Source organism: Monodon monoceros, unplaced genomic scaffold (genome assembly GCF_005190385.1).
Source record: "Monodon monoceros isolate NGI ecotype Baffin Bay Population unplaced genomic scaffold, NGI_Narwhal_1 Super_Scaffold_6, whole genome shotgun sequence".
NCBI classification, from domain to species: Eukaryota; Metazoa; Chordata; class Mammalia; order Artiodactyla; family Monodontidae; genus Monodon; species Monodon monoceros.
In genome coordinates, this window is record NW_021703783.1 from 11,684,256 (window position 1) to 11,711,215 (window position 26,960).

At 38.5% G+C, this 26,960-nt stretch overlaps 1 protein-coding gene across 2 annotated transcripts in view; it reads left to right on the forward strand.

The window, feature by feature from the left end:
• PTPRO (protein tyrosine phosphatase receptor type O) overlaps positions 1-26,960 on the forward strand; it is a 230,956-nt gene that overhangs the window by 120,951 nt on the left and 83,045 nt on the right. For both annotated transcript variants that reach the window (XM_029205425.1, XM_029205426.1), the window contains exons 3-7: positions 13,941-14,099; positions 15,849-16,001; positions 17,634-18,077; positions 20,049-20,210; positions 24,203-24,399. In XM_029205425.1, coding sequence (XP_029061258.1) covers positions 13,941-14,099; positions 15,849-16,001; positions 17,634-18,077; positions 20,049-20,210; positions 24,203-24,399 — 1,115 coding nt within the window. The remainder of the gene's footprint in view (positions 1-13,940; positions 14,100-15,848; positions 16,002-17,633; positions 18,078-20,048; positions 20,211-24,202; positions 24,400-26,960) is intronic.

The following is a 26,960-nucleotide window of genomic DNA, read 5'->3' on the forward strand; positions in this document are numbered from 1 at the left end:
ACAGTCCCTTGCTGAAGCTGGATCACGTTTTACTGTAACCTTTTGTTAATCAAAATGTGTTTAAACCAAAAAAAGTCAACCTATTTTGAGATTGAATGACAATTTCAGATTCATGATTGGACGATGTAATTTGCTGCTATATAATTTAATAGTATGATTATAACTTTTTTTTCTAGAACACATATTCTCATATTAAGCAAATTGCTTTTTGAGGCAATGAATTTATGCTAATATTTAGCTGGCTCAAAATCAAAATTACGGGCTTCCCTGGTGGTGCAGTGGTTGAGAGTCCGCCTGCCGATGCAGGGGACACGGGTTCGTGCCCCGGTCCGGGAAGATCCCACATGCCGCGGAGCGGCTGGGCCCGTGAGCCATGGCCGCTGAGCCTGCGCGTCCGGAGCCTGTGCTCCACAACGGGAGAGGCCACAACAGTGAGAGGCCCGCGTACCACAAAAAAAAAAAAAAAAAAAAAATCAAAATTACATATTTTTAGTTGAGAGAGAGTAAAATATATCGTTATTTATCAGTTGCTATTCCTCACCTCACCCTCAAACTAGCCTAGGCTTGCCCAAGAAAAATGCCAAGAAAAAAAAGTCATTAACATTTTAACCTTTAGTAGCACATGTCTTAAGAGGTCATGCTGATATTAGAAATTTTTTAGGAGTGGTTTTAACTACATATGATTTTCACTTTTCTCTCTGCCTTTAATACATAATCTCAAAGTAAAATTCGGCTCTACTGTATATGTTGATGTATGGAAGAAAAACTGTTATCTATAAGATGGTAGAGTTTATCACTAGAGCAATGCAATGTCTCAGCAAAGTTCTTTTTGCTCTTTGTTCCAGTGGTTGCAATCTTTTTCTTTTTTTTTTTTTTTTTGCGATACACGGGCCTCTCACTGTTGTGGCCTCTCCCGTTGCGGAGCACAGGCTCCGGATGCGCAGGCTCAGCGGCCATGGCTCACGGGCCCAGCCGCTCCGCGGCACGTGGGATCTTACTGGGGCCGGGGCACGAAGCCATGTCCCCTGCATCGGCAGGGCGACTCTCAACCACTGCGCCACCCCGGTTGCAATCTTTTAATTGCCATCTATACGTGATCTTTCTGGCCACAATTAAGGAAAAGGACATAGTGCTATTTTCTGTTGGGATAAAAAGAAAGAGAAACACCAAGAAGCAAGAACTCAGAATCAAGCTAGAGGACATATTTTTAACATGTCTGTCAAAAATTAATTAACGTTTCCCTTGGCAGAGTTCCAGGATCCGTACTGAGTTCTAAAAACTAGGCATGGCACAGACCCAAGACCTTCAAGGTTTATACATATAATGAACAAATCTAGGACCGAGCTGAATTAAAGGAAGGGACTTGCCTGGTAAAATGCTGTCTTAAACAAGCTCCAGAAATGGCGAATTAGGAGCTAATAGAACCAGGCAGCAGATCTAGGCGTATAATGCCTATAATGTAACACCTGGAATCAGAAGCTCTGCCTTACTCATCTTCATAATTTCATAAGCATGACCTAGCATGACCCTTATGCTTAAATGGTGATCAGTAAATATTAATTCAATTTAGCTGAGCAAGTAACAAGAAAAGGAACCAGGAAAAAAAGGCTAAGACACAGAGCAAAATAAAACTAGTGACTGTTGCTGACCCAACACTCATTAGCAGGCACTCAGCCACTCTGGATCAAAGCTGGAGGAGTCGGCCCTTTAGTTAATGGTTCACAAAGAAATGTGTTAAGTAAGTAGATGGTGAAAGATTTCTGGAATATCTTGTTCATATTTTAGCATGTGCAGTAAGTTCTACTCAACATGTTTTCAGTTTTCTTTTGTGATTTCTTCTTTGATACGTGGGCTAGGAATTGTGTTGTTGAATGTCCAAAGCTTTGACGATTTTGCAGAGATCTTCTTATTGATTTCTAGGTAACTGTCGTTGTGATCAGAGAACATGCTCTGTGCAATTTCAATGCCCAAAAAGTTGTTGAGATTTGTCTTATGGCCCCGAATATGGCCTCTCTTGTGCTTTCTGTGAGCACTTGGTGGGTGAAGTTTCAATAAATGCCAATTAGGTCAGGTTGGCTGTTCAAGTCTTCTCTACCCTAACGATCTGCTGTCAGTTTGTTCTAACAATGACTGACAGAGGGAATGGATTTGTCTATTTCTCCTTTCACTTCTTTTAGCTTATGCTTTAGTTTGAAGTTCTGTTGTTACGTTGTTAGGTGCAAATACAATACTTTTAGGTTTACCATGTCTTTTTGATGAGCTGACCTTTTTATCTATATACAATGTCACCCTTTATACCAAATAATATGCCTTGTGTTGAGATCTATCTTGGCTGATATTAATATAGACATTTTAGTTTTCTTTTGTTAAGTATTTTCATGGTATACCTGTTTCATCTTTTTAATTTTAACCTACTTATATCTTTATATGTAAATGGGTTTCTTGTAAACAGCATAGAGTTGGATTTTGCTTTTTTCCCCAATCTGAAAATCTCTGCCTTTTAATTGGAGTGTTTAGACTAGAACTAGCCAATAAAAATAGAATGTTAACCACATAGGTAATATTAAATTTTCTGCTAGACACATTAAGAAACTTTCTGAAAAGGTGAAATTAATTTTAATAACATAGTTTACTTAACCCATTACATTCAAAATATTATTGTTTCAGTATGTCGACTAAAAAAAATATGCACAACCTAAAAGTTGAGTGTTATGTTTTCTTCGGTGGACTTACTGAGGACTTCAAGCCCGGGAGGCAGCGTCTCAAGTAACCCTGAGAAAACTGCTCCAAGGAGGTGAGGGGGGAGCTAGGATATATAGGAGTTTTGCAACAAAAGGCAGGTAGTAGGAACAAAAGATTATTGTTAATAAAACTAGTTAAGGAATTTAACGTTTTTCTATGTGTGGGAAGATGCAAGGGTCTGGGCTCACTGAAATCATTCCTTTGATACGCACTTCAGCTATCTGGGGCCTGTATCCTCTGTTTTCACATCCTGAGTTTCCTCAGGGCTCACCAGCTCACCTTTGGCGGTGGCTGCAATCGCTGATGACTGTGACATCCTTTGTTTACTGATAAGGCAGACAATATTTTATTTCTCAAGTATATAATCAGGATATAAAAATTTACACATTTTTTACTCTTAAATATAATTAAAATAAATAAAATTTAAAATTCAGTGTCTCAGTGGCACTAGCCTTATTTTAAGCGCTCAATAGCCATATGTGGCTAGTGGCTACCAATTTAAACAGTACAAGCTTAGATCATTTATTTTTAGATCATGAATTTAACTTAAATCTTCCATATTGCTAGGCTGTTCGTGTGAGGAGTTGGGTCACTCTAGTCAATAGTTGAGCTCAGTTTAAAGTACTATTAACCTACAGTTCATCACAGACTTCAAATTCTTCTGGTCAATGGTAGGTTGCCAGCAGTGACAGAAGGTGTTTCTCAGTGTTCCAGTTCTACCCTCAATGTTCAGCAAGTCCTGAACACATGCACCACAGAAGGGATCCATGATTTTGCCTCTCCCTTACCAATGGACTTTCTACTAGTGCTAACTTTGGGGGGGATGGGGGAGGATCTTGGTTCTCCTCGTTCAGCCTCAGGCTTAGGCAGATGTTGTGATGCTAAGTGGGGCATTCTCAGCATTCCTACCCCTTGCTATACACTCACAGACAAAGTCTACCTTAAACCTGTAGATGGTCTTGGGTTGGAGAGTCTCCTGCCTCTTCCCCATAGTAGCAGAACTCTACCTTCTATCAGTGCATGAAGATCATGGGTCCAAGGCTGTTTCTGCCCTTGACTCAGGAATATACATCTTTTACTTCTACCTGTCCCCCAGAAGGAGGAAGATCTTTGCCAGAAAACTGAGAGGGAAAGAACTTCTACCTCTCGCTTAAGCGTTTTGCTTTGTATTTTTAAAAAGTCCAGGGAATTAAGTTTTCTCCTTGATGTCTTAATGGTGCTAATTATCACTTGCATCCCTGTGCCCTGGAGGGTAGGAGGGTAGCTCTCTCGCCCTCAGTATTTCTCCTGAGCACCTGACGGAGGCCCATGTAAAGGGCTAGAGAGAAGTGGGCTCCACTTGTGCCTGGGAGCCCCACTCATTTTAAACCAGCTCTGTCCTATACTTTTGGACAGAACTTTTGGATGATGGAAATGTTCTATATCTGCATTGTCCAATACAGTAGCCCCTCATTTTTAATTTTATTTTGATTCATTCTAAGTTTAATTTAAATAGCCACAGGTGGCTTGTAACTACCTTCTTAGACAGAGCAGTCTAAACTGTTACTTAGAACACACTCCACCTTTCTGGATCAGGGAAATTTTAGTTGCTTTCTTCTTTCCTGCTTTAATGGTGCCCCTTCTTTCTGCCATGACCTACTAAAGGTAAAACAGTTAATGTGTCCCTTTTCTCCTCAGAGGGGCTTGTCTTTAGAATTTAGTTCATTTGGTTGCCTTGCAATCTTATTTCTCTGATAGACGCAAGAAAAATTGTGTCTCATGGATTATTCGGCTTTTTCTTCTCACTGTTGGATGTTGGGATGCTGCAGGAAGGGGGACCCCTTCCAGGGCCTGAGAGTGGGCTCTTGTCTAACACTAGGAAATGAATTGTCCAAGGAAACTCATGTGCTGACAAAGCAAGAGATGTGATTGGGAAGGGGCACCTGGGTGGAGAGTAGAAGGGTAAGGGAACCCAGGAGAACTGCTCTGCCACGTAGCTCACAGTCTCGGGTTTTATGGTGATGATTCACGGTCCTTCCTGGCATCACTCAGCCAAGATGGATTCCAGCGAGGAGGATTCTGGGAGGTTGGTAGGACATATGGACTGGCATCCCCTCCCTCCTTTTGACCTTCCCTGAATTCTTCCTTTTGTGGTAGCTTGTTAGTTCCACATTCCTTACTAGGACTTCCTGTTTAAGATAACTCATGCAAGTGGCTACTATGGTGCCTGGCCAAGGCGGGCGGTTTTAGTCAGTGTTTCCCCTAACAGGAGGATAGCATTGGCTTGCAGTTTTCTACATCTTAAGCAGAAGAGGAAATTTGCATTGATATCTAAAGAGTAAAAATTGATTAATGATGGTTTATTGTCTCTCACCCTCTACTCTATTTTTAAATACTCAATTACACCATCCCAGATTTTTAAAGCAATAATAGGTTGGGAATATAAAAACTGGGGGTTAATGCACAAATATTTCTGTGACATTAGGCATGAGGTGACGGGTTTCAGCTTCCTTCTTTAAAAAAAGAGAGTATTAAAATACATGATGACTAAGATTACTTTTGAGCTCTAAAATTAGCATTATTTATCAGTTAATGATGTATTTTTGTCATCTTTATTTTTCTAAGGGGAAGCTTTTCTTGGAAGTTTAGGAAACATTTGTAGGATCTGCTCCCAGAGTTGACACATTGAGGCTAAAAGGGTACATTTGTTACAGTCATTTATTCTGTGTTAGATCTTTGTCTTCATGAAAAAAGCAATGACAGAGCAATTGGCCCTGGGGCAGTCCTTTGATATTTCTCTACAGTTGTTCTGAGTCTGGCACTCTCAGAGAAAGCTGAGGAACATGGCAAAGAATAAATGCAGCACAAACAAGTCATCTGGCCAGTTCAAAAGGGTTTCATAACCCTTAGGCTCTGACTTCTGATTAATATTTAATTGATTGAGAACCTTCAGTATATAATGTGCACATTAGAGAGAAGGAGTAGTTTCTCAATAGATAAAATAATACATGAAAACAATTGCTTAGAAATTTGGGAAATGCTATTTACACACTACTGTCTCCTGTGTTTGCAAAGTCCTAGAGATAGTGGCTGTAAACATGGCAGAACACACATGGGGACACTCTACAAATATAATATTCCATACAAATTCATCCATGATAATAAAAATAATGCATGAGTTTTTATTTTATGTATTACCTACATTCTTTACACCATGTCCTAGGTGGCAGAGAAATAAAAATAAAATATCCACACTCAGAGATTGTACATAGTAGTGGAAAAGACAAACAAAACATTACAAATATATAAGTGCTGTAAAAGAATTATGTAAGAGACTGCCCAGCCTTCTTAGGGAGCACTGGGAAGAAGAAACAATTATTTAAAAATTATTGAAAACTTGCCAAATGAATAAAGAGTGGAAGATGTCACAATCAGAGTTAAAGGGAATCATAGGTAAAAAGAATGGGGGCATATGTGCATAGCATGGCACACCTGTGAACTTCAAGAGTGAAGGTGGCAAGAACCTGTGATTACAGAAAATAAAGGGAAAGGTGGCTAGAAAATGTGGGAGGAGCCTTGAATACTTTACAAAAGAGTTTAGACCTTAACCTCTAAGAGCCGAGGAATGAGGACACATCTTAATGCAAAGAAATGACATAATACGATTTGATTGGGGAAATCTCCTTCTTGTAACAGAACTGCAAGCCACAGGATCCTGAATCCTGCATTGGAATGGACAAATTATCACACAGATATTTTGAATAGTGGATCAAAGCATGAACTTTAGAGCCAAAGAAAACTGGAAACCATAATGTAGACATTGGCAGATTATTACATTCTCTTAGTTTTCTAATTTATAATCTATTCCAGAGGTTAGCAAAGTTTTTCTGTAAAGGCCTAGGTATGCTTTATGCTTTGTGGACCATATAATCTATGTTGCAATCATTCAACTCCACTATTTCCGCAGAAAGGCAGCCATAGATAATATGTAAACAAATAAGCATGGCTGTGTTCTTAGGAAACTTTAAAGACACCAGAATTTGAATTTCATATAATTTTCATATGTCATGAAATAGTATTCTTCTGTCGATATTTATCAACCATTTTAAACTGTAAATACCATTCTGAGCTCATAAATCATACAAAAACATGTGGCAGGCCAGATTTGGTTTGCGGGCTATAGATTACTGATTTGGTAGAGGGTGTTATTAAATAATGTAAATTTTTTTGTAATAAAACATTTTTAAATAAACTCCTTAACAAAGTGTGTAGCACCTGGTATAAGATCAATAAATATAATTAATACCGATGGCATTAAATAGAAAAGTACTCAACGGGTTGGGAGCAAAAGAGAAACAAAAGAGATCAGGAGGGGAAAAGTCAGTGAGGTGAAGGTGACAGGTGTAAGCCAGAGACTCTGACAAAAGTGAGAGTATCAAGTAGCCTGCAGGCTTAAAAGTTTTGAACAGAAGTAAATAAGAAAAATTAAGATGAGATTGGAGGCAGGAAGAATAATTCAGAAAGCTATTTAAATATTCCAGGAAAGTATCATAGAGGAAGAATTTTCCTCTACCCTTCTAGGTTCTTCTGGCTGGCCTAAGAATTAAATTGATGTGAGACAGATTAGTAAGAGAAAATCAAAACTAAAATGTAATAACATGTATACATGGGAGAGACCCAGGAAAACTGATAACTCATCAAAATGGCCAAAACCTTCACCTTAAAGACCATCTTCTGCTAAAGACAAAAGAGGATGTCAGGGTAGTGGTCTGGGACTACAAAGGGGAGGAAGGCAATTGACCTGGAGATGGAAAAGTAAACATTTGGTGAACAAATGTTTGCTGGGCCATGCAGAGACAATGGGACACAGAGTGGATTCTGATCTCCAGGCCCTGCTGAGTTTCCCCTGCCACTTCCAGCCCATTTTCTGTGCAAATACCTCTGGTGATAGCTCTATTCCAGGAACAGGCCCTCTACCTAAATTCTTTTAGGCAGTTATGGGGAAGATTAAGGGTTCTTCCTGAGTCATCTTTTTCTTAAAAATACTCAGCCTAAGTTACTCCTCATGCCAAAGAGATACATTTTGGGGTGGCAAATTTTGCTCTCCTACTAAAGAAATGATGGAGACTCAAACTAAGTTAGTGGGTGTAATGGTAACCATCCTCCTGGACCATGGGTGGCTGCTGCAGCCAGCTCACCTCAGTGGCCTGCTTGGATATAGCTGAACCATCAGGTCAGGTCTCAAATTATCATCAATACATATTACAAGAGCTCTGGCCTGGGACCTGGACTGGTCCCTTTTCCCTACTCCTGCCATCAGAAGTGAGGGACTAATCCCATGTTCATCTTCCTCAAGAGGGCTATGTCAGAAGACACATGTTCTTAGGTTGGTCACATTGAGAGCAAAGGATACTGATCACTGACTCAACAGCTTTTTTAGTTTTAGTTCCTCAAAACAGAACAATCGCAGAAAGAAGCACCTCTTAGCACTTAGCAGATCCTAGTAAGTACAAGGCTACCTCTGCTTTCTTGAAACAGTATTTGCTCCACATTTGCTTTTGTTTTTTCATCTTCTAAGATAGCCACATCCAGAACTTTAAAAATCTTCCTATTTATGATCTGTATGAATGGTTCAAAGGTAATGAAGGAACAGAAAATATTCTTCCATTTGAACATCAGTTTTTATTATATGGAACGCCTAATGAGGAAATAATAATGATATTAAATGTCATTTTTAAGTTTTTTATTAAAAGAAAACATGGGAACTTCATGGTAGGATTTTTAGTAAAAATAATGCAGTAAAGTCCTCCTTTGTCATACACTCTGTGCTCCCACCAAAAAGTGAAAAGAAAAACAGAAGTATATTTCCAGGCTCAAAAATAAGATAGGTGTCTCCATTAATCAGAAACTCAAAGTAGGGAAGTAGGCTGAAGTCATGGGGCCCCTGTGCTCTGGGTCTGAAAGGAGACAGCACTGAATCTGGGCCCCTGTAGAGGAGGAAGGCTTGAGTTGCTCTACATTAGATATGGCCCAGAGCCAGACTCTTTGCTTGGAGTAAAGATTCTTCCTGCTTGTGAAAAAAAAGCACATATGGAGGCCTAAGGATACAGGCAAGGGACACACATTCTTACTATCAAGGACCAAGCTTAGTTACCCTCTGACTCAGAGAATGAATCTCTGAAAACCACTGTACCATCCACAACATGAAGAACACCAAAATAATGTTATATGCCCTGGTTCTAGACTGCAGATTCTGGTGAGCTGAAAGGATGCTAAACTGCCTCAAAGCAGTGAGGAAAAAACAAGAAATAGAGCAATGAGAAAACAAAATTTGGCCTAGGGCTTATATTTTAGAACACACAAAGAAATCTATGCTAAAAAAGATAGGCATCAAAATTATTATAATATTTTATATTATATTTTATGTAGCAATGTAACAAAAATTTACAGTATGCTATGATATACAAAGTGATAAATGAAAGAATTACACATATTAAAAAAGAATTGGGCTTCCCTGGTGGGGCAGTGGTTGAGAATCCGCCTGCCAATGCAGGGGGCACGGGTTCAAGCCCTGGTCTGGGAAGATCCCACATGTCGCGGAGCAACTAGCCCCGTGAGCCACAATTACTGAGCCTGCGCGTCTGGAGCCTGTGCTCCGCAACAAGAGAGGCCGCGATAGTGACAGGCATGCGCACCGCAATGAGGAGTGGCCCCCACTAGCCACAACAAGAGAAAGCCCTGGCACAGAAATGAAGACCCAACACAGCCATAAATTAATTAATTAATTAATTAAATTTTAAAAAAAAAAGAATTAAGGAATAATGAAACAAAAATTGGCAATAAAACAGAAACATATAGAATAAGTATAAATTTTAAAAATAAAAAATACATTTAATTTAATTGGTTAAACTAGGTAAAATTAATTTAATTAATCAAATTTAATGTTAATTAATTGAAAAACTTCAATAGATGGGATAAATTCTGTACTAATAAAAATTAAATAAAGTCAGTAAATTGAAAGATGATACTGTGTCATTGTCCCATGATTTAGCACAGTGAGACAATACTACCACAGGTATGGAGGTGGAGAGATTGTAACTAATGAGATTAAGAGATTAAGAAACATACGGAGGGGATGATTGGCATTATATTTGAGGAAATCATTATGGGAATTTCCAAGACTTGAAGAATGACATGAATCCACAGATTGACAAAGCATTCCAAGTACCTAGACGATAATTCAAAACTAAGACCAGGGCTTCCCTGGTGGCGCAGTGGTTGAGAGTCCGCCTGCCGATGCAGGGGGCACGGGTTCGTGTCCCGGTCTGGGAAGATCCCACATGCCGTGGAGCGGCTGGGCCCGTGAGCCATGGCCGCGGAGCCTGCGCTTCCGGAGCCTGTGCTCCGCAATGGGAGAGGCCACGAGAGTGAGAGGCCCGCGTAACGCAAAAAAAAAACAAAAAAACAAAAAAAACTAAGACCATACCTAGATATGTGATGGTGAAACTGCAGATGATCAAGGATAAATAAAAATAAATTAGAAGTTTAGAAGATACTAATGGACAAAAAGCATGGTATCCACAAAGGAATAACTATTAGACTGACAGAAGCTTTCTCTTCTGCAATAATTGGTGCAAGAAGACAATGGAGCAATATCCTGAAAGTGCTGAGGGGAAATCAGACTACCCAGAATTCTATACCCAGCTAAACTACATCAAGAATAAAGAAATTTTTTTGTATACAGAGCCTAGGAGAATTTAACACCCATGCTCTAACTTAAATAACTATTAAATTATATGTTTCAGCAAGAAGAAAAATGTATCCGGATGAAAGGCACAGGACACAATAAAAAATGACAATGGGGAAGTGATATATGACAAAGGTTGCATTAGAAGTTAGCAGGAAAATATGGAAAAAGAATCCATGAAACAGGCAAGGGTATCAAACAAATGATTTTAAGAAAGGGGAAGCTGAATGACAGATAAACATATGAAAAGATGTTCAATCTTTTTCTTGAACAGGAAATTAAGAGACAAAATTTCACAGGCTTCAGAGTGACAAAAATTAAAAAGACTGGACTTCCCTGGTGGCACAGTGGTTAAGAATCCACCTGCCAATGCAGGGGACACAGGTTCGAGCCTTGGTCTGGGAAGATTCCACATGCTGCAGAGCAACTAAGCCCATGCGCCACAACTACTGAGCCCACGTGCCACAACTACTGAAGCCCACAGGCCTAGAGCCTGCACTCTGCAACAAAAGAAGTCACCACAATGAGAAGCGCACGCACCGCAGTGAAGAGTAGCCCCGACTCACCGCACCTAGAGAAAGCCCACGTGCAGCAACGAAGACCCAACACAGCCAAAAACATAAATTAAATAAAATAAATTAAAAATAAATAAAAAGACTGATACAAGCAAGTGTTGGAAAAAGAATATGGAGAAACAAGAACTATCACACACAACTGATAGATAATTGACATCAAGTTAGAAAACATTTTCACAATATCACAAACAGTTGAAGATGTGCATACTCTACTATCCAGGATTTCCAACCTAAGGAAACATGTCCCAAAACATTTATTGCAGCATTATTTGCAAAAGTGAGTGATTGAAAACAACCTATATAACAACAACAAAAAAAAAACCAAATTATATTGTTTGTATAGTTGTAAAATGGATACTAAATTTTCTAGAGATACAGCAAGATGGACAAATTTCAAAAACGATGTTAGGTAACAAAAAGTAAGCTGCAGAATCATACGTACAATATGATACCATCAACATAACATTTTAAAGTATGTGAAGTAATAGTCCATATGAATATTGGACACTTACAAATATAAAAGTGAAAAACATGCATGGAAAGAGAAACACCATATTCAGAGTAATAATTTACCTCTGGCCAAATTATGGGAGGCAAATGGGATCAGGGTAAGTTATACGGGGGAGTTTCAACTATATTTTGTAATGATTAATTTTTTTAATTAAAAAGGAAAAACTAAAGACAAAAACGTAATAAATGAAGATAATAAATGATTTCTATTTTTAAACAACTACATTTCTCTGTCCAGTCTCACCTGGTTCCTAAAACAAGAAAGGGAAGTATAACAGGATAGTTGGCAGAGAAAGGAGTAATGAATTAGATCAAGATTTTACCTTGTCATCACTGAAAAACACATGAGTAATTACAGCTCTGGTTTATGCCACATCCCTTAATTTTTCAAAAAGAAAAACAATGAGGGAAGTAACTGGAGAGATGGTAAAATATTTCTAGAGAATGCATTTGAGTTCTAGAAAACAGTAATTCTTGTATTGAATATACCTCAAAAATGCCTGTGCATATGGACTTTAGAATTTACAGCTGACCTGGGTTATATATGTTGAAGCTGAGGGAAATGCAGGAAGCAAACATGTAAGTAGGCATTTTAAAAATTCTCTTAGTTTAAAATTTAAGTTGTTGGCACAGCTAACAGAAAAATCATAAAATAAAATATCTATGCTCTAATCCTCCTGTATCTCTTCAATTTCAAAGTTTGACTATGGCTTTGATATGCAGACTTCCTAACTCAGGGCATGAAAGATTGAGTGGACCTCTAACTTCTCTTTCCAGTATACAGACCCCTGGTGAGGATGTGAAACTGGGCTGCAGCAGTGGAAGAGTTATGGCTCTGTGGCTGCTGTTTGCTGTTAGCTTTCATTTTGTTTCTCATATCCAGAGTCAATAAGTGGATTGTGTAGACTCCCTGGGTTAGTAATTAGACTGAGTTGGAAGAAAGATCTTCAAATGGTTCAAGGCTTCTTTGGGATTAATCAAAGAGAAATACTCAGTGTCTTCAGGGCTTGATTTGCTGGTTTCTTTACATGACACTTAAGTGAGTTCACTCTGTTCTCCCTTTAAGTAGGAAAACCAAGGATGAGACAAAGATAAAATAGAAATATTCTAACCAGAGAACATTGCACATAGTCTACAGGGACATGATCCCAATATATGTTGCAATCTGAAGGCCTTCCAACTTTTTTATAGATGTTGGCTTGGTTTTTGATTTTATAGATAGGCTTGGTTTATGAGAAAATTCCAGGAAAACATTAAGAATTTTAACATGTATTTTCAGTCTTCCCTGGATCTCATCAGTCAAAAGCAAAAATAGGTTGAGATACTGAAGAACAAAATGAAAGATATTTAGCTACAGACTGAGACAAAGTAGGTAATTATTTGTTGAATGAACTAAGTCAGTTTTGGTTTCTTATGTTATTGGAACTGAAATTTTCAAAGTATAAAATTTAAACTAAGGATATTTCATTTAGGCTATAGATGTCCAAGAATCCTCTCAATTCTAAAATTTTGAATTAAAATCAATTTTTCTATAATAGAAGAGTTGACTCCAAGCCAAATTATTTAAACTATTTTCTTGAACGAAATGAATGCAAGTAAAACTTATCCAGTAGTTCCTACTGAAGGGTGAGGGGCCTCTGGCACTTTGCAAGACTTTGGCTGAAGGGTGGGATGTGGAGGAGATGCAGACATACGTCAATCACAGTTATTAAAAAAATGAGTATTTACAAAGTTTTGTGATGAATTAACAACTCATGCAAAATAGAAATAAACATTTTTAAATTTCTGTAGAAAGAATAGTTTGATAAACATCATAAACTATAATCCTCACAACATAGGATGGTTGGCAATGTTATGCTTGACATAAAAAAAGTGCTAAGTTCACACAAAGAAATAACTGATTATTGAGACATTTATCTTTGGTTAGAGCCAAAATGTATTTTCTGCTACTGGTCTATTATTAATGTCAAATTTTCTTGGCTTGGGGAAAAGAAAAATGAACTAGGAATCTGGAGATACAGACTCTGCCATGTCCTTGTTAAATTACCTTTGACAAGTAATTTAAAGTCTGAGTTATCATTATTTTTATATGTTGAATGATGATATTAATATTTGCTCTTCCTAGATCTCAGGGTTGTTGCAAAAGGCAAATGGAAAAATGAATATGAGAGTTCCTTGAAAGGCAGAAATCACTATTTAAAATATGCATCATTAATTACTGCTAAGGAGAGCACTCAACTCAGCAGTACTGAGGAGCTTAGTGTCTTACACATAATAAAAATATGTGTGAAATTCTAATAGGTGTAATCCCTGGCCCTTCCAAGTATTGATAATGGCCTTTTGCTCTTTTCTTAATTCCCCTTTCTCCATTAACTTTCCTTCTGCAGAACCTCTTCCCGTAACCAGTGTTTCAATATATGACTATAAACCTTCTCCTGAAACAGGAGTCCTGTTTGAAATTCATTATCCAGAAAAATATAACGTTTTCACAAGAGTAAACATAAGCTACTGGGAAGGTAAAGACTTCCGGACAATGCTATATAAAGGTAAGAGGCAAAAGGAAGATGAAAAATGATGACTATTACTTTTACATGACTTTTGCCAAATGGTCTTGCTCTTGCTCTTGCTCTGAAGAGGTCTTATAATTCATTATTTGGTCATAAATGAACCAATAAAAATAGTTACTGATGCATGAAAATATTGTTATGAGGAGTCTTAGAATGTCTGGTTCTTTAGAGTCATGTGTCATGCGTAAGCATAAGAAAAACTCAAATTATTGTGACTCACATGTTATTCTTGCCAAATATTATTCCTGCATGTCTGGTGCAGGAAACAAATTCAAACTTAAATTTAGAAGCACCTCACTTAACCATTTCTTTCTGAGTGTGTTAGGGCACTTCTAGAACTGGGAAGCTAGAGAGGTGCCTTTCACAAAGTTTCACTTGGAGATGGTCCAAGATTATTCTCAAATGCAAAAGACAATGCTTTTTAGGTCCTTTGTATATATTTATTTGTATGACTAGCTAAGTGATTGCATTAATATACAAAAATTGGTTTCACTATTTTTACTGGCTTGATGGGATCTTGAGAGAGAGGAGAGCCTAGGGGAATTAATAATTTCGAAAGAACTCAACTTTTCAGGGGCAGAGGCAGGTCAAGAGGGAGAGGGATAGGGAGAGAAGGAGGGAGGGCCTTTGGGGACTGAACTGGAGAAACATAAATATTCTCAGGACCCAGCACCATGATATTTATCTGCAGAGTGTAGATGATGGTCTCAAATTTGACTAGTTGTAACTGGAAACTAAGTAGAGGACAGGTACTCAACCACATAGGGCATGATATCCAGAAATATCTCACTTTGACGTGCTGCTTTTACAAACTCCTGAATTTTCCATGGATTTTTTTTTTAATGAGACATTGTTTAAAATATATGCAGTGAATTTACAGGGGTTTTAAACTTAAAAAAAAATCAAATAAACATAAATAGACTCCATAAATTACTGCATTCTTTATTTTCAATGAAAACAGATTATCTGCAAATTAATAATTGAGACCTTATTTGCTTTTTGATCACATGCAAATATAAGTTCAGAAATAATTGAAAAGCAGTCACTGAAACTTTTATTGAGCTAAATGCCATGAGTTTAAAAATAAGTTAATATGCTCTCTTTTTAAATTTAATTAATTTAAAATTATTTTTGGTTTTTCATTCAATAAATGGTACTTTTTGTTTCTCTCATTTCTAACTTGGATTGGATTTTTTAATTTATTATTATTTTCCAAAAAAAATGTTTTCCAAATAAAATTCAAATTTTTTATTTTATTCTTTATTTAAGCAGGTCCTATCCGCCAAATGACAGACAAACTGTTTTATTTTTTAAATAGGCTATATTCTACAAGTGAGACTAGTGAAAACATTTCTTGTAAAATTATTTTTTCCTGAGTCATAAATTGGCAAAATACCTTGGGTTTTTATCTTAAAGTAAATGGCTAGCAGAAACTTAATCTCTACAATTTCTATATGTTATCTTCTCCACTTAATACACCAAATGTTCTTATAATAAAATTTTAATTCCAATTGTATCCAATTCTTGCAGAAAAAAGCCTTTCAGTTTGTGTCCAAAACAATCCAAATTTTCACCTCTAGCCTTATATCAATTTTTTATTACTGACCATGCCAGAAGTTGCAGGAAATATTATTTTATGGATAGTTAGTCATAATTGTTCAGAACTTTCTAGAAGTGTGTGGCATTTAGGAAACTGAAGTTTTAATATAATTGTTTTTTTCTTCTCAGATTTCTTTAAGGGAAAAACAGTATTTAATCACTGGCTGCCAGGAATATGTTACAGTAATATCACCTTTCAGCTGGTATCTGAGGCAACTTTTAATAAAAGCACTCTTGTGGAGTACAGCGGTGTCAGTCATGAACCCAAACAGCACAGAACTGGTAAGTCTTCCAAAGAATCAAATTTAGTGAAAAAATAATTAAATGATATGTTGTTATATATATACTTTCTATCATTCTAAGGAAAATTCTGTTCCAGAGCTGAGAAAGAAAATAAATACGTATTTTAGTAACCTAAAACAAATTTTCTATCAATGTAAAAGGAATTGAACAAAATATTCAATTCTAAAAATTTTAAATATGTCAATGAAATCATAGATTTATAATCTTTGAATTAAAAAAATTGTGTGATACTACCAAAAGTTATAATTAAGTAATTTAACTGGATCAAGTGCACATCATTTATTCTATAACCTGACAAAATACTCATATGACAGAAGAACAGATGTGGGAGGTTCTACTACAGATTATCAGATTATTAATTTTAGTAGCATGACTAATATGAAGCACAATCATAGGACGGATGGATGGATGGATAGATGGTAAGTAGATGGAAGAATGGATGGGTAATATAAATATACACATACTAAATACCCATTGCCAATACCAATATGACTGATATTTTTTCATGCCTAATGTCCTTAAGTATTCAGTAGGAATGCAGGAGACACAATTCATACAAACACTGGGAATGTGTTATAATAGATCACCTCTGAGACCCTGCCATTCTGAAATTCTAAGATGTGTTGAAAAATCTGAATTCTCATTAATTAGGCCAAAGCAAAGAAAATATTTCAGCTAAATTTTATTCACCTCACATCAACATCTAAGATTCTACTTGTAGTTTTCATTATTCAAGTAAAGAAACTAATTGAGCATCTTTCACCTGGGAGTTGTTTAAAGTACTGGGAGAGATGAAGACAAAGTCTGGTGAGATGGTTCCCTGTTCTCAAAAATGGTAGAGGTACTACTGGCACTCATACAAGGCAGAATGCAATAATAAATATTATTAAAGAGGTACAAATTTATGTAACAGCACAAAGGAGGGAGAGATTAATTTTTATTAGAAGTTCATAGAAGAGGTGAGAGTCGAGCTGCTATCTGCAGGATGCATACAATCTTTTGCAGGTAGAGACCATGCAGTGTGCCTTCATAATTTTCTACCACTACAAAAGTATGATTCCATAGTTCATAAACTCATTTTGTGTGCACAGTTTTTATTTTAGAGAGATGAGGAACGAAGCCATATTTCCAACATGCATGTTATTGTTTCTGAAGGCAATTCAGACATTTAACTCTCCTAAGTGCAACTATGTCATAGGGAGTATTTTTATCTTGATAGCTATAAAAACACTATAGTTGCTTTTTTTGTAAGAAAGATCTAGTGACAGAGACTCAGTTTTTAAAAAAGGAGATTGTGATAAGCTGAAAAATATGTATGTAACTCTACTTTGGAAGTGGTTAAATCACCACTTGGACAAGCATAGTATCACGAATTAATGTATCAATATTTGAAGTGTGACTGGTGATAAGCTAATGTGTGCACACTGTGTACAAAATCTTAGATGTATGTGTACTTGAAACCACACGTGTTCTTGATGTAAATTATCTATACAGTAAAAGTAAAACTAAACTCTACCTTCTAAATCTGCTTGTATGTTTGACTCATTAATAGATTAAGTATTCATTATAATAGTTAAAAATACTTGAAAATGATAATTCTCTCTCTTACAGTCCCCTATCCTCCTCAAAATATCTCAGTTCGTATAGTAAACTTGAACAAAAACAACTGGGAAGAACAGAGTGGCAGTTTCCCAGAGGAGTCGTTCATGAGATCACAAGATACAATGGGAAAAGACAAACTCTTCCATTTTACTGATGACACTCCTGAAATTCCCTCTGGCAACATTTCTTCTGGTTGGCCTGATTTTAACATCAGTGACTATGAAACCACATCCCAACCATATTGGTGGGACAGTGCATCTGCGACTCCTGAAAGTGAAGATGAATTTGTCAGTGTTCTTCCCATGGAATACGAAAATAACAAAACACTCAGTGAGACTGAGAAATCGACGACCAGCTCTTTCTCTTTTTTCCCTGTCCAAATGATACTGAGTTGGTTACCACCAAAACCACCCACTGCATTTGATGGGTTCCATATCCACATGGAAAGAGAAGGTAAAATAATAGGAAATCAGAGGAAATAAGTAATGGTGCAAAGGAAAGGAAATTGAAGCGTTTAAAGATTACATTTAGAAAGAAAGACTGATGGTAGACAGTTAATATCTAAAGAAAGATGGTAAAGAAAAGGAAGAATTTAATTGAGTATCCAATGCAGACGGAAACCAGAAAACAAAAATGAACAGATTGGGTCAGAATCTGGTTTGGGCAGCTCATACATTGCAAGTACAGGCAACTGTATACATTTCATTACCTGACATTTCACCTACCCCAGGCAACTGAGGAAACTTTATATTTGGAAAGATTTTGAATTAAGGTTCTAACCATAACAAATTACAAAATATCCTGGAGAAATATTCTGTTTTCCAGTACCCAAATTTGTGAAGCATGCAGCAAAACAATCTTGCTGACAACCTGGCTACTTTCCCAAGAGTATCAGACCTGTGTCCTGCTTATCAAGCTACTCTTATTCCCCTTAGCGGGTGCCCGCTGAAACCAGCACCACTCACATTTTCCCAAAGAGAAGCTGGTAGTAGAATAGAAAATACATAGCAACTGGTATTTCCACTCTAGCTACTATATTATATATTGTATTCACTTAGCAACTGAGAGTTATTCTTTATATTTAACCCACTAATTTATGAAAAGCAGGGCCACAGCATTCAGTAAATTTGGATCATGAATCATATGTGAATTGTTGTTTGGTAGGTTTTCATAGTTATTTGTTGTTTGTTTTGTTTTATGCTTTCCAGTCTAGTAGTCTGGGTAGCAAAAGTTGTCAAGTTGCCAAAATGTGAGGTTAAATTGACAGCCTTATTTATAGGATAAGGTATTCAAATCATGTAGTCTTATATATGACGTATTGTTTGCCCCCATTTTATTCAATAGAATGAAATACAAGACCTGTGAATTCCTCTCTACTAGAGTAGAGAGCAATCAACCATACCCAAATACTATATAACATTGAAATCCTTCATCATTTCCAATTATTTGAGTCAAAATTCTTAACATTTGCCTGAAATTACCTGTATTAAAAAAAGTTCCCTTAATCTATCTTTTATTTTTCTATTCCTCAATATATTCTATGGAAAACGGGGTCTTATAATTCATAATTTTTTGTAACGCCTATTTCCATGAAGGTTCAATCATGCTTTTATCTGACTGTGGTGTGTTGTACTATAGTCACCAAATGATAACAACTTCAAATGAATAAGCAGCAGGAGGTGGACTTTGAAGCAATGCAAAAATCATTTTTACTTTTAAAATTTCTGAAAGCAAACCAATGAAGCAAAAATATTACAAGTGTCAGAAAAATGTATCCAGAGGATTATTTCTAAATAGAGATAATTCAATATATTTTAAGACACTTATGGATATTTAATGCTACCACAAAGAACTTATACAACATTTGGTACTGTTTTTTAACCCTTTATATCCAAATGAGAACGTTGATTATTGCTATTTTTTCCTAACATTATACTTCTATTTTGTGTATATAACTTCATTGGTTGACAGTATGTAAGAATGCAGTATATATCCACCCCTAGTTTTATTGATTAGTGCACCATATTTTAATTTGGTCATTTAAAACTATTGCAAAAAATAACTTGAACTCTTAGTCACCTTTTTTGGCGGGGGGGGGGTGGTACGCGGGCCTCTCGTTGTGGCCTCTCCCGTTGCGGAGCACAGGCTCCGGACACGCAGGCTCAGCAGTCATGGCTCACGGGATCTCCCCGGACCTGGGCACGAACCCGTGTCCCCTGCGTCGGCAGGCGGACTCTCAACCACTGAGCCACCAGGGAAGCTCTAGTCACCTTTTTATATAGTAATTTTAGAGGTATAATTCAACTTGACAAAAGGAAGGAGGAAAAATTTTTAAAAATACTTTTTTTTAATTAATTGACTTCTATAGCCAAGGCTGCTCCAGATATCAGTTCATATCTATTCTCTTTTTTATCCATGATTTAGAAAACTTTACTGAATATTTGACAGTGGATGAAGAGGCACACGAATTTGTTGCAGAACTGAAGGAGCCTGGGAAATATAAGTTATCTGTTACAACCTTCAGTTCCTCAGGATCTTGTGAAATTCGAAACAGCGAGTCAGCAAAATCACTCAGTTTTTATATCAGTAAGTACCAAAAAGATTATTTTGCACTTACAGAGGAGCTAGAAAAATGGAACTGGTGAGATTAATGATGCTCAGGCATCAATTATGCATCAAATCTTAGAGACCCTGAGAATTCTTCAAGATCATGAGAGGCCCGGATCCATGAGATTTTGACAGCAGGAAAATATATGTATGTTTCATAGTAGCAAACCTATCCAGGGATTTAACTTGAGGATATTTTAAAATTATTGTGATAATTGAACATTTATTAAACTGACCTTCCACACTAGTGATAACAAAGTCTCCAAGGACGTGGACACATAGTTTGGGAAAGAGGACTTTTGTTCGAGGCCATAATGAAAATTGATATTGTTTTTCTGTGTGAAAAGTCTCATTAGAGTATTGAGCTTATGGAGCTTGAAAGAAAGAGAGATTGAGGTGTAGTGAGACCTAGGTGGTCTCCAAAAGTTAGCAGAAGACTAAGCTAGAGCATCATGAATACTCCAATAACAAGTCTTAGGGCATCTTCTACCAATTCCATCAGGGATAATAGCAGAGCAATAACTAGCCTCTAAAAGCTACACAAATAGTGTATGTCTGTAATGTTTTTTGCTAATCTGACTATGCTTACCAGAAGTTTAGAGGCCAAAAACCAGTTTCCTAGCTTATCAGGAGTTAAAAGTGCCTCTGACCAGCAGAAAGAAGAACCAGAAGGGAATGGATAAAAACTGAGTTCCGAGAAGGAGGGTCACCATACTCTATCTCCTCCTTCAAAAGCAAATTACCACCTTTCATCAGATGATCCTCAAAAAGATGGACAGGGGAAGGAGGAGGGGGGCAGAGAGAAGAGATCAGTATTTTTGTTTGTTTGCTTTTTAAGGAATTTTGCCTTTTTTTTTTTTTAATTTATTTATGGCTGTGTTGGGTCTTTGTTTCTGTGCGAGGGCTTTCTGTAGTTGCGGCAAGTGGGGGCCACTCCTCATCGCGGTGCGTGGGCTTCTCACTATCGCGGCCTCTTTTGTTGTGGAGCACAGGCTCCAGACGCGCAGGCTCAGTAGTTGTGGCTCATGGGCCTAGTTGCTCCGCGGCATGTGGGATCCTCCCAGACCAGGGCTCGAACCCGCGTTCCCTGCATTAGCAGGCAGACTCTCAACCACTGCGCCACCAGCGAAGCCCGAGATCAGTTTACTTAGCAGCTTAAAAATGTTGAAAATATCCCATATAACAATTTTACTTAAGAAACCAAAAATGTCACCACTGGTGAAATGTCTTTCAGTTATGGGCAATCTTTGACGTGACATCACTTGAGAATGAGAGCAAAGTTTAGTATCCAGTTCTTCCCATGAGGCTAAATGTTTCATTAACCCAGAGATTTCCTTGTCTGCCAGCAGAGATCCACTGCAAGTTACAGGAAAACTCCCACAACTCTTCTGGCCATTAGCTCTTCCCTTCTCTGAATTTCTACTGTGTATCATAGTGCACAAGGCAAAATACAGAGCTTCTCTGAGTGTGGTATTTTCCTAGATGTATTTTATTTGTGTACATCCTGCTTCTCATACCAAATTACAAAACCCTAGGCTGGGGTTAAACTCTTTGCTTATTTGTTAATTCTGTTGCACATTCGACAAATATTTATTGAACCATTTTCCAGTGTCAAGCACTCTGCCCTGTTCCTAGAGTATCCAGTTGACCAGAGCTGCTGAGAATGTGTCAGAATTGCTCACACATATGATTATTTCAAAAAGATGCATATTAATGTTCATCTAGGAAAATATAGGGCACTAGAAATTTTGCTATTTCTCTGCCAATAAAAATCTTTTTAGAGCTTCAGATATGATGTTCTGCGGTAATGAGTTATTCAGGTGTACTCTGTATATGCCTTTGATTTTAAAAGGATAGTGGGGGCTTCCCTGGTGGCGCAGTGGTTGAGAGTCTGCCTGCCGATGCAGGGGACACGGGTTCACGCCCCAGTTCAGGAAGATCCCACGTGCCGCGGAGCGGCTGGGCCCGTGAGCCATGGCCACTGAGCCTGCGCGTCCGGAGCCTGTGCTCCACAACGGGAGAGGCCACAGCGGGGAGAGGCCCGCGTGCCGCAAAAAAATAAACAAATAATAAATAAATAAATAAATAAAAGGATACTGAATTTGTGTAGTTTTGAAGGTTTTACTCAGAGATAAAAATTAAGGTAGAAATTTACATTAGTCTCCCAATAGCCTCATGAAGGGAATATTTCTCTTATCCCCATTTGTCACTTGAAAAAAAATACTGAGTCACAGAAAGTTTAGCAAATTGGTGTCAGAAGAAGAATTAGATTCTAGAAATATTTAATAGCAAAGTCCATTTCCATGGAGCCTGCAGTGACCTATTATCTTGGGTTGATTATCGGGTCAGTCCTAATGTAAAGACATTAAGTGAGTGAATTCATTTTGCCTCCCCCCACCTTCTCTCTCCATGCCCCCACTACCCCAGTAATCATCATAACAGTAATAACACTTCACATTTAGATAGTTCTCTAACACATTATAATCTCATTTGATCCCATCGACAGTCCTGTGAAGTAACTAATCAGAGAGTATCATGATAAGTTATCACAAAGCCCCAACCCAGGAGACAGGAGTTCTAGGTTGGTTCCCAAACATTACTAGCTCTGTGACATTGGGAAGTTCATTCACATCTCTGGGCTCCAGTTTCCTCATCAGTAAAACAAAGCATTGAAAATCTAAAGTCCTTTTCAATCCTAACATTCTATGATTTGTCCATTTGACAGATGCAATGACTGAGATTCAAAGTAGTTAAGTCATCTGCCCAAGCTTGCATTGCTAATAATGAGCAAAACTGAGTTTGGGGCCAACTTTCTTATCTCCAGACCCATGCTTTTCACTCTTTCTTAGTGATCCAGGAAGTTTTATGCAGGGGTTAAGAGCATGGATTTTGGAACCAGACTTCCTATGCATGAATCCCAGCTCTACTTGTGCTATCTCTGCCTCGATTTCCTCATCTGAAAGTGAAATCAATCCTAGTACTTATCTCATAGGTTAGTTAAGAAAATTAAAGGATTAAAATATGTAAACACATATAAACTTAAAACAGAGCCTGGCACGCAGCGAGTCCTACCACTCTTTGCCATCATCATTATTATCATCATTTTTATTGTTGTTTTTTCCCTTACCCAATTAACCATGAGCCTGGGACTGCCCTCGCCAACAGAGCTGCTTTCTCCTTCCCCTCTCCCGGGCTCAGGAATACAGCTTCCTATGAGGGAACTAAGAAATGTATACTAAGCAAATAAAAGAAGTTGCACATTTGCATTTTAACAGTGCCTTTCAGGAGATAATAATCACCTTAACATTTCTTGGGTCCTCATGACGTGTCAGGCACTGTGCTAATAACCACTTTGGAAATTTAAGAGAACAAAGCTAATGGCGGGCACTTTCAGGGAGATATTTTATAATGAGGAGCCCACCGTGTCCTCAAATTATCAGCCAGGTTTCCGCCAGCTTCTATAATTGAGCCCGTCTGTTGCCTGTTTCTTCTCTAAGGTAGTCACACCCTGCCTCTTTGATCCTGCTGTCACCAAATTAAAAATTTTCACACGATTGTAGTAGAGACTAATTTGAATCTCAACATAATTATTTCTAGAGACTGAAGATCCTAACAGCAAAGGAATTATAAATACTCATGAAATGCCACACTGCCACACATACTGTTTGTTAAAAGAGAAGTAAATTCTCTCTGGTGAAGAATTTACCGGAATAATCTCAGAGGCACGTAACAACTGAAGTGGAGCTTCTGTCTCTCAGTAGAACTGGTTTGGTGGCTGCTGCCAGGATGTTGCTTAGGTCAATGGGGAGGTCACCCAGGGGAGACTGTAGCTAAGCAGAGAATGTAAAGACCTGCCAGCCTGGCTGCCAGTCTTACTTGGAGTATCTCTGTAAGGGCAAAAGGCAAACAACACGATTTTTAAAACTAGAATCTTGTACCTCAACCAGCTCAGCGTCTGATTTGATATCCAGGTCCTTCAGGAGAGTGGATCGAAGAACTCACTGAGAAGCCCCAGCATGTGAGTGTCCACGTTCTAAGCTCAACCACTGCCTTGATGTCCTGGACGTCTTCCCAAGAAAACTGCAACAGCACCATCGTGTCTGTGGTGTCACTCACCTGCCAGAAACAAAAGGAGAGCCAGAGGCTAGAAAAGCAGTACTGTACTCAGGTAAAGGGATTGGAAGGGCAGACTGGCTCCCTCACCTCCTGCAGCCCAGCCTCGCGGGGGATGCAAGGGGGCCGCCAATGGCAAGAAGCTGTGCTGAGGTCTCCCAGGTGCGTCCCTGGCAGTGTTACCAAGCGTGGGGGAGGAGCTAGGTAATCAGTGCACGAGGCTCTTCAATCACAGTCGCCTTCCTTTTCCCGCTTAGAACTACCATCTTCCTTTTACTTAATTCCTCGTTCAAGAGAATATACTGCACATCTACGATGTGCCAGGTACTGGGATAGATGGTGGGGATCTAGGTTAAAAGTAAATGATCGAGAGGCCATATGAGCTCACAGAAAGAAGGGCATGAATAAATATGGATTGGGGCAAGAGGATTTGGAAACTGCTCAGAACTTCCCCCAGGGGAGGAGATAAGGAAGCAGAAGGTTTGGGGGAGGTTTTGTTTGCTTGTTTAATTTTTTTCCCATTGTTTCTTGTTATTTTAACTGTAAAATAAGGCATGCTCACTGAAAAAGTAATTCAAAAATTTAAAGTACATAAAGTGAAAAACTACCCCCTCACTAATCATAACTGAAGAGTTTTGAAGGGTAAATAGGCGTTAGCTGAGCACAAGGCCGGGGGTGGGGGGTGGGGGGGTGGGAGGGGCAAGTGGAAACACGTGGGAATCAGTAGTTCTGGGCGTGGCTATGGAATGAACACCACGCCCAATCATCAGTCCTGAATGAAACCACCAGCCTGGGCCCCAGAGCGGACTTTGCTCTCAGATGCCCTAAATACCCACAGGAATCCTGGAGCCCAGTCCTGTTTTCCTAAAACCTGGATTTATTTTTTTCATAAGATCAAAGGTACTGATTCTTGGTGTCTTACAAACAGTATTTTCTTGCCTAAATGAAAAAAATTAAATTTTCAATTTGTGTGGAGTACACTGGAAATCTAATACGCAGTCAAAAAAGATGTTTGCTGTGTGAAAGCTATTTAGAGTGTTTCCATTTATCCCATGAAAATTAGGCATTTAGCGTAATTCAAAGCGTGAAAAAATTTTAATTAATAAGATGAATTCAGGAATCACGGCCTTTGGAGCTCTTGAAAGCCTTAGAGGGCTGAGATAAGCCCAACTTGAAGATGAGGCTATCTCTGGGCTTGAATTAATGAGTAAATATGCTAAACAGTTCAGCTAGTAATCACAGCTCACTGAGAAGCTCATTAGCTTCCTTCCCTGAGGGTATGCAGCATGGCTGACTCTGCATTAATAGAAAATGTGTCCTGCCTGCAGGACATGACCTAGAACTTGACTGCTCTCAGGTGTGGTTTTTCTTGTCCCACCTAATGTGTAAGTTACGTATGTTAACATAGAAGCCAAAGGCTAAAAGTATAAATAGATATTGTAAATTATAAATGAACCAGAAAAAGCTAGTCTAAGTACACTTTTTTTTTTCGCGGCACGTGGGTCTCTCGCTGTTGTGGCCTCTACCGTCGCGGAGCTCCGGACGCGCAGGCTCAGGGGCCATGGCTCACGAGCCCAGCAGCTCTGCGGCATGTGGGACTTTCCTTTGGATCGGGGCGCGAACCCGTGTCCCGTGCATCGGCAGGTGGACTCAACCAGTGCGCCACCAGGGAAGCCCTTAAGTGCACTTTGACAATGGCTTCTTGAAATGTAGACATGAAGCTGTTAAGGATTATAGGCAAGGAGGCCAGTATTTGAAGTGGAGGGTGGGAACTAGACCACTGTGCTAGGTGTTACCTCAATTGCTGCAAGAAGAGTGTGGTATTATTACATCATCATCATTACACACACACACACACGCGCACACACACAAACACACATTTTCAAAGAAGGAGAAACATCAGTGCAAAAATCTCAAAAATTGGCCTAGAGGGGCTTCCCTGGTGGCGCAGTGGTTGAGAGTCCGCCTGCCAATGCAGGGGACACGGGTTCGTGCCCCGGTCCGTGAAGATCCCACATGCCGTGGAGCGGCTGGGCCCGTGAGCCATGGCCGCTGGGCCTGCGCATCCGGAGCCTGTGCTCCGCGACGGGAGAGGCCACAACAGTGAGAGGCCCGCGTACCGCAAAAAAAAAAAAAAATTGGCCTAGACCCATGTACCCATTAATCAAAGGAATCCAGAAGACATTCTCGCCGGGATTGGTCTGACTTAGGTTATTTCTTGAAGCAAGCATTATCCAGAAAGAAAAAAATAATAACATTTCTTTAGTTCTATAGTCAGTGGTACGGTGCTATTGTTAAACAGAAAATTCAAAACGCAGCTCAAAAAGAAGAGTGATTCCAAAGCCAAACACAGATGAATAATTAATCACAATGTTTCACTCCCTTATACTTTCATTCTCCTTACTTTTCCTCTACCATCATCTCATCACCTGTACCACAGGATCATTGCTGTACCGATTACCTAGATCGTTCATGAGATTCACCGCTATTGCCCCTGCTCCTTCCCACAGCTTGATTGATTTCTGTGTTCTATAGCGGGTCCTGTGTGAGATGCTAGAAATAAAAACAAATTTGATTTGAACCTTGACTTCATGAAGCTTAGAGTCTGGCCTTCCA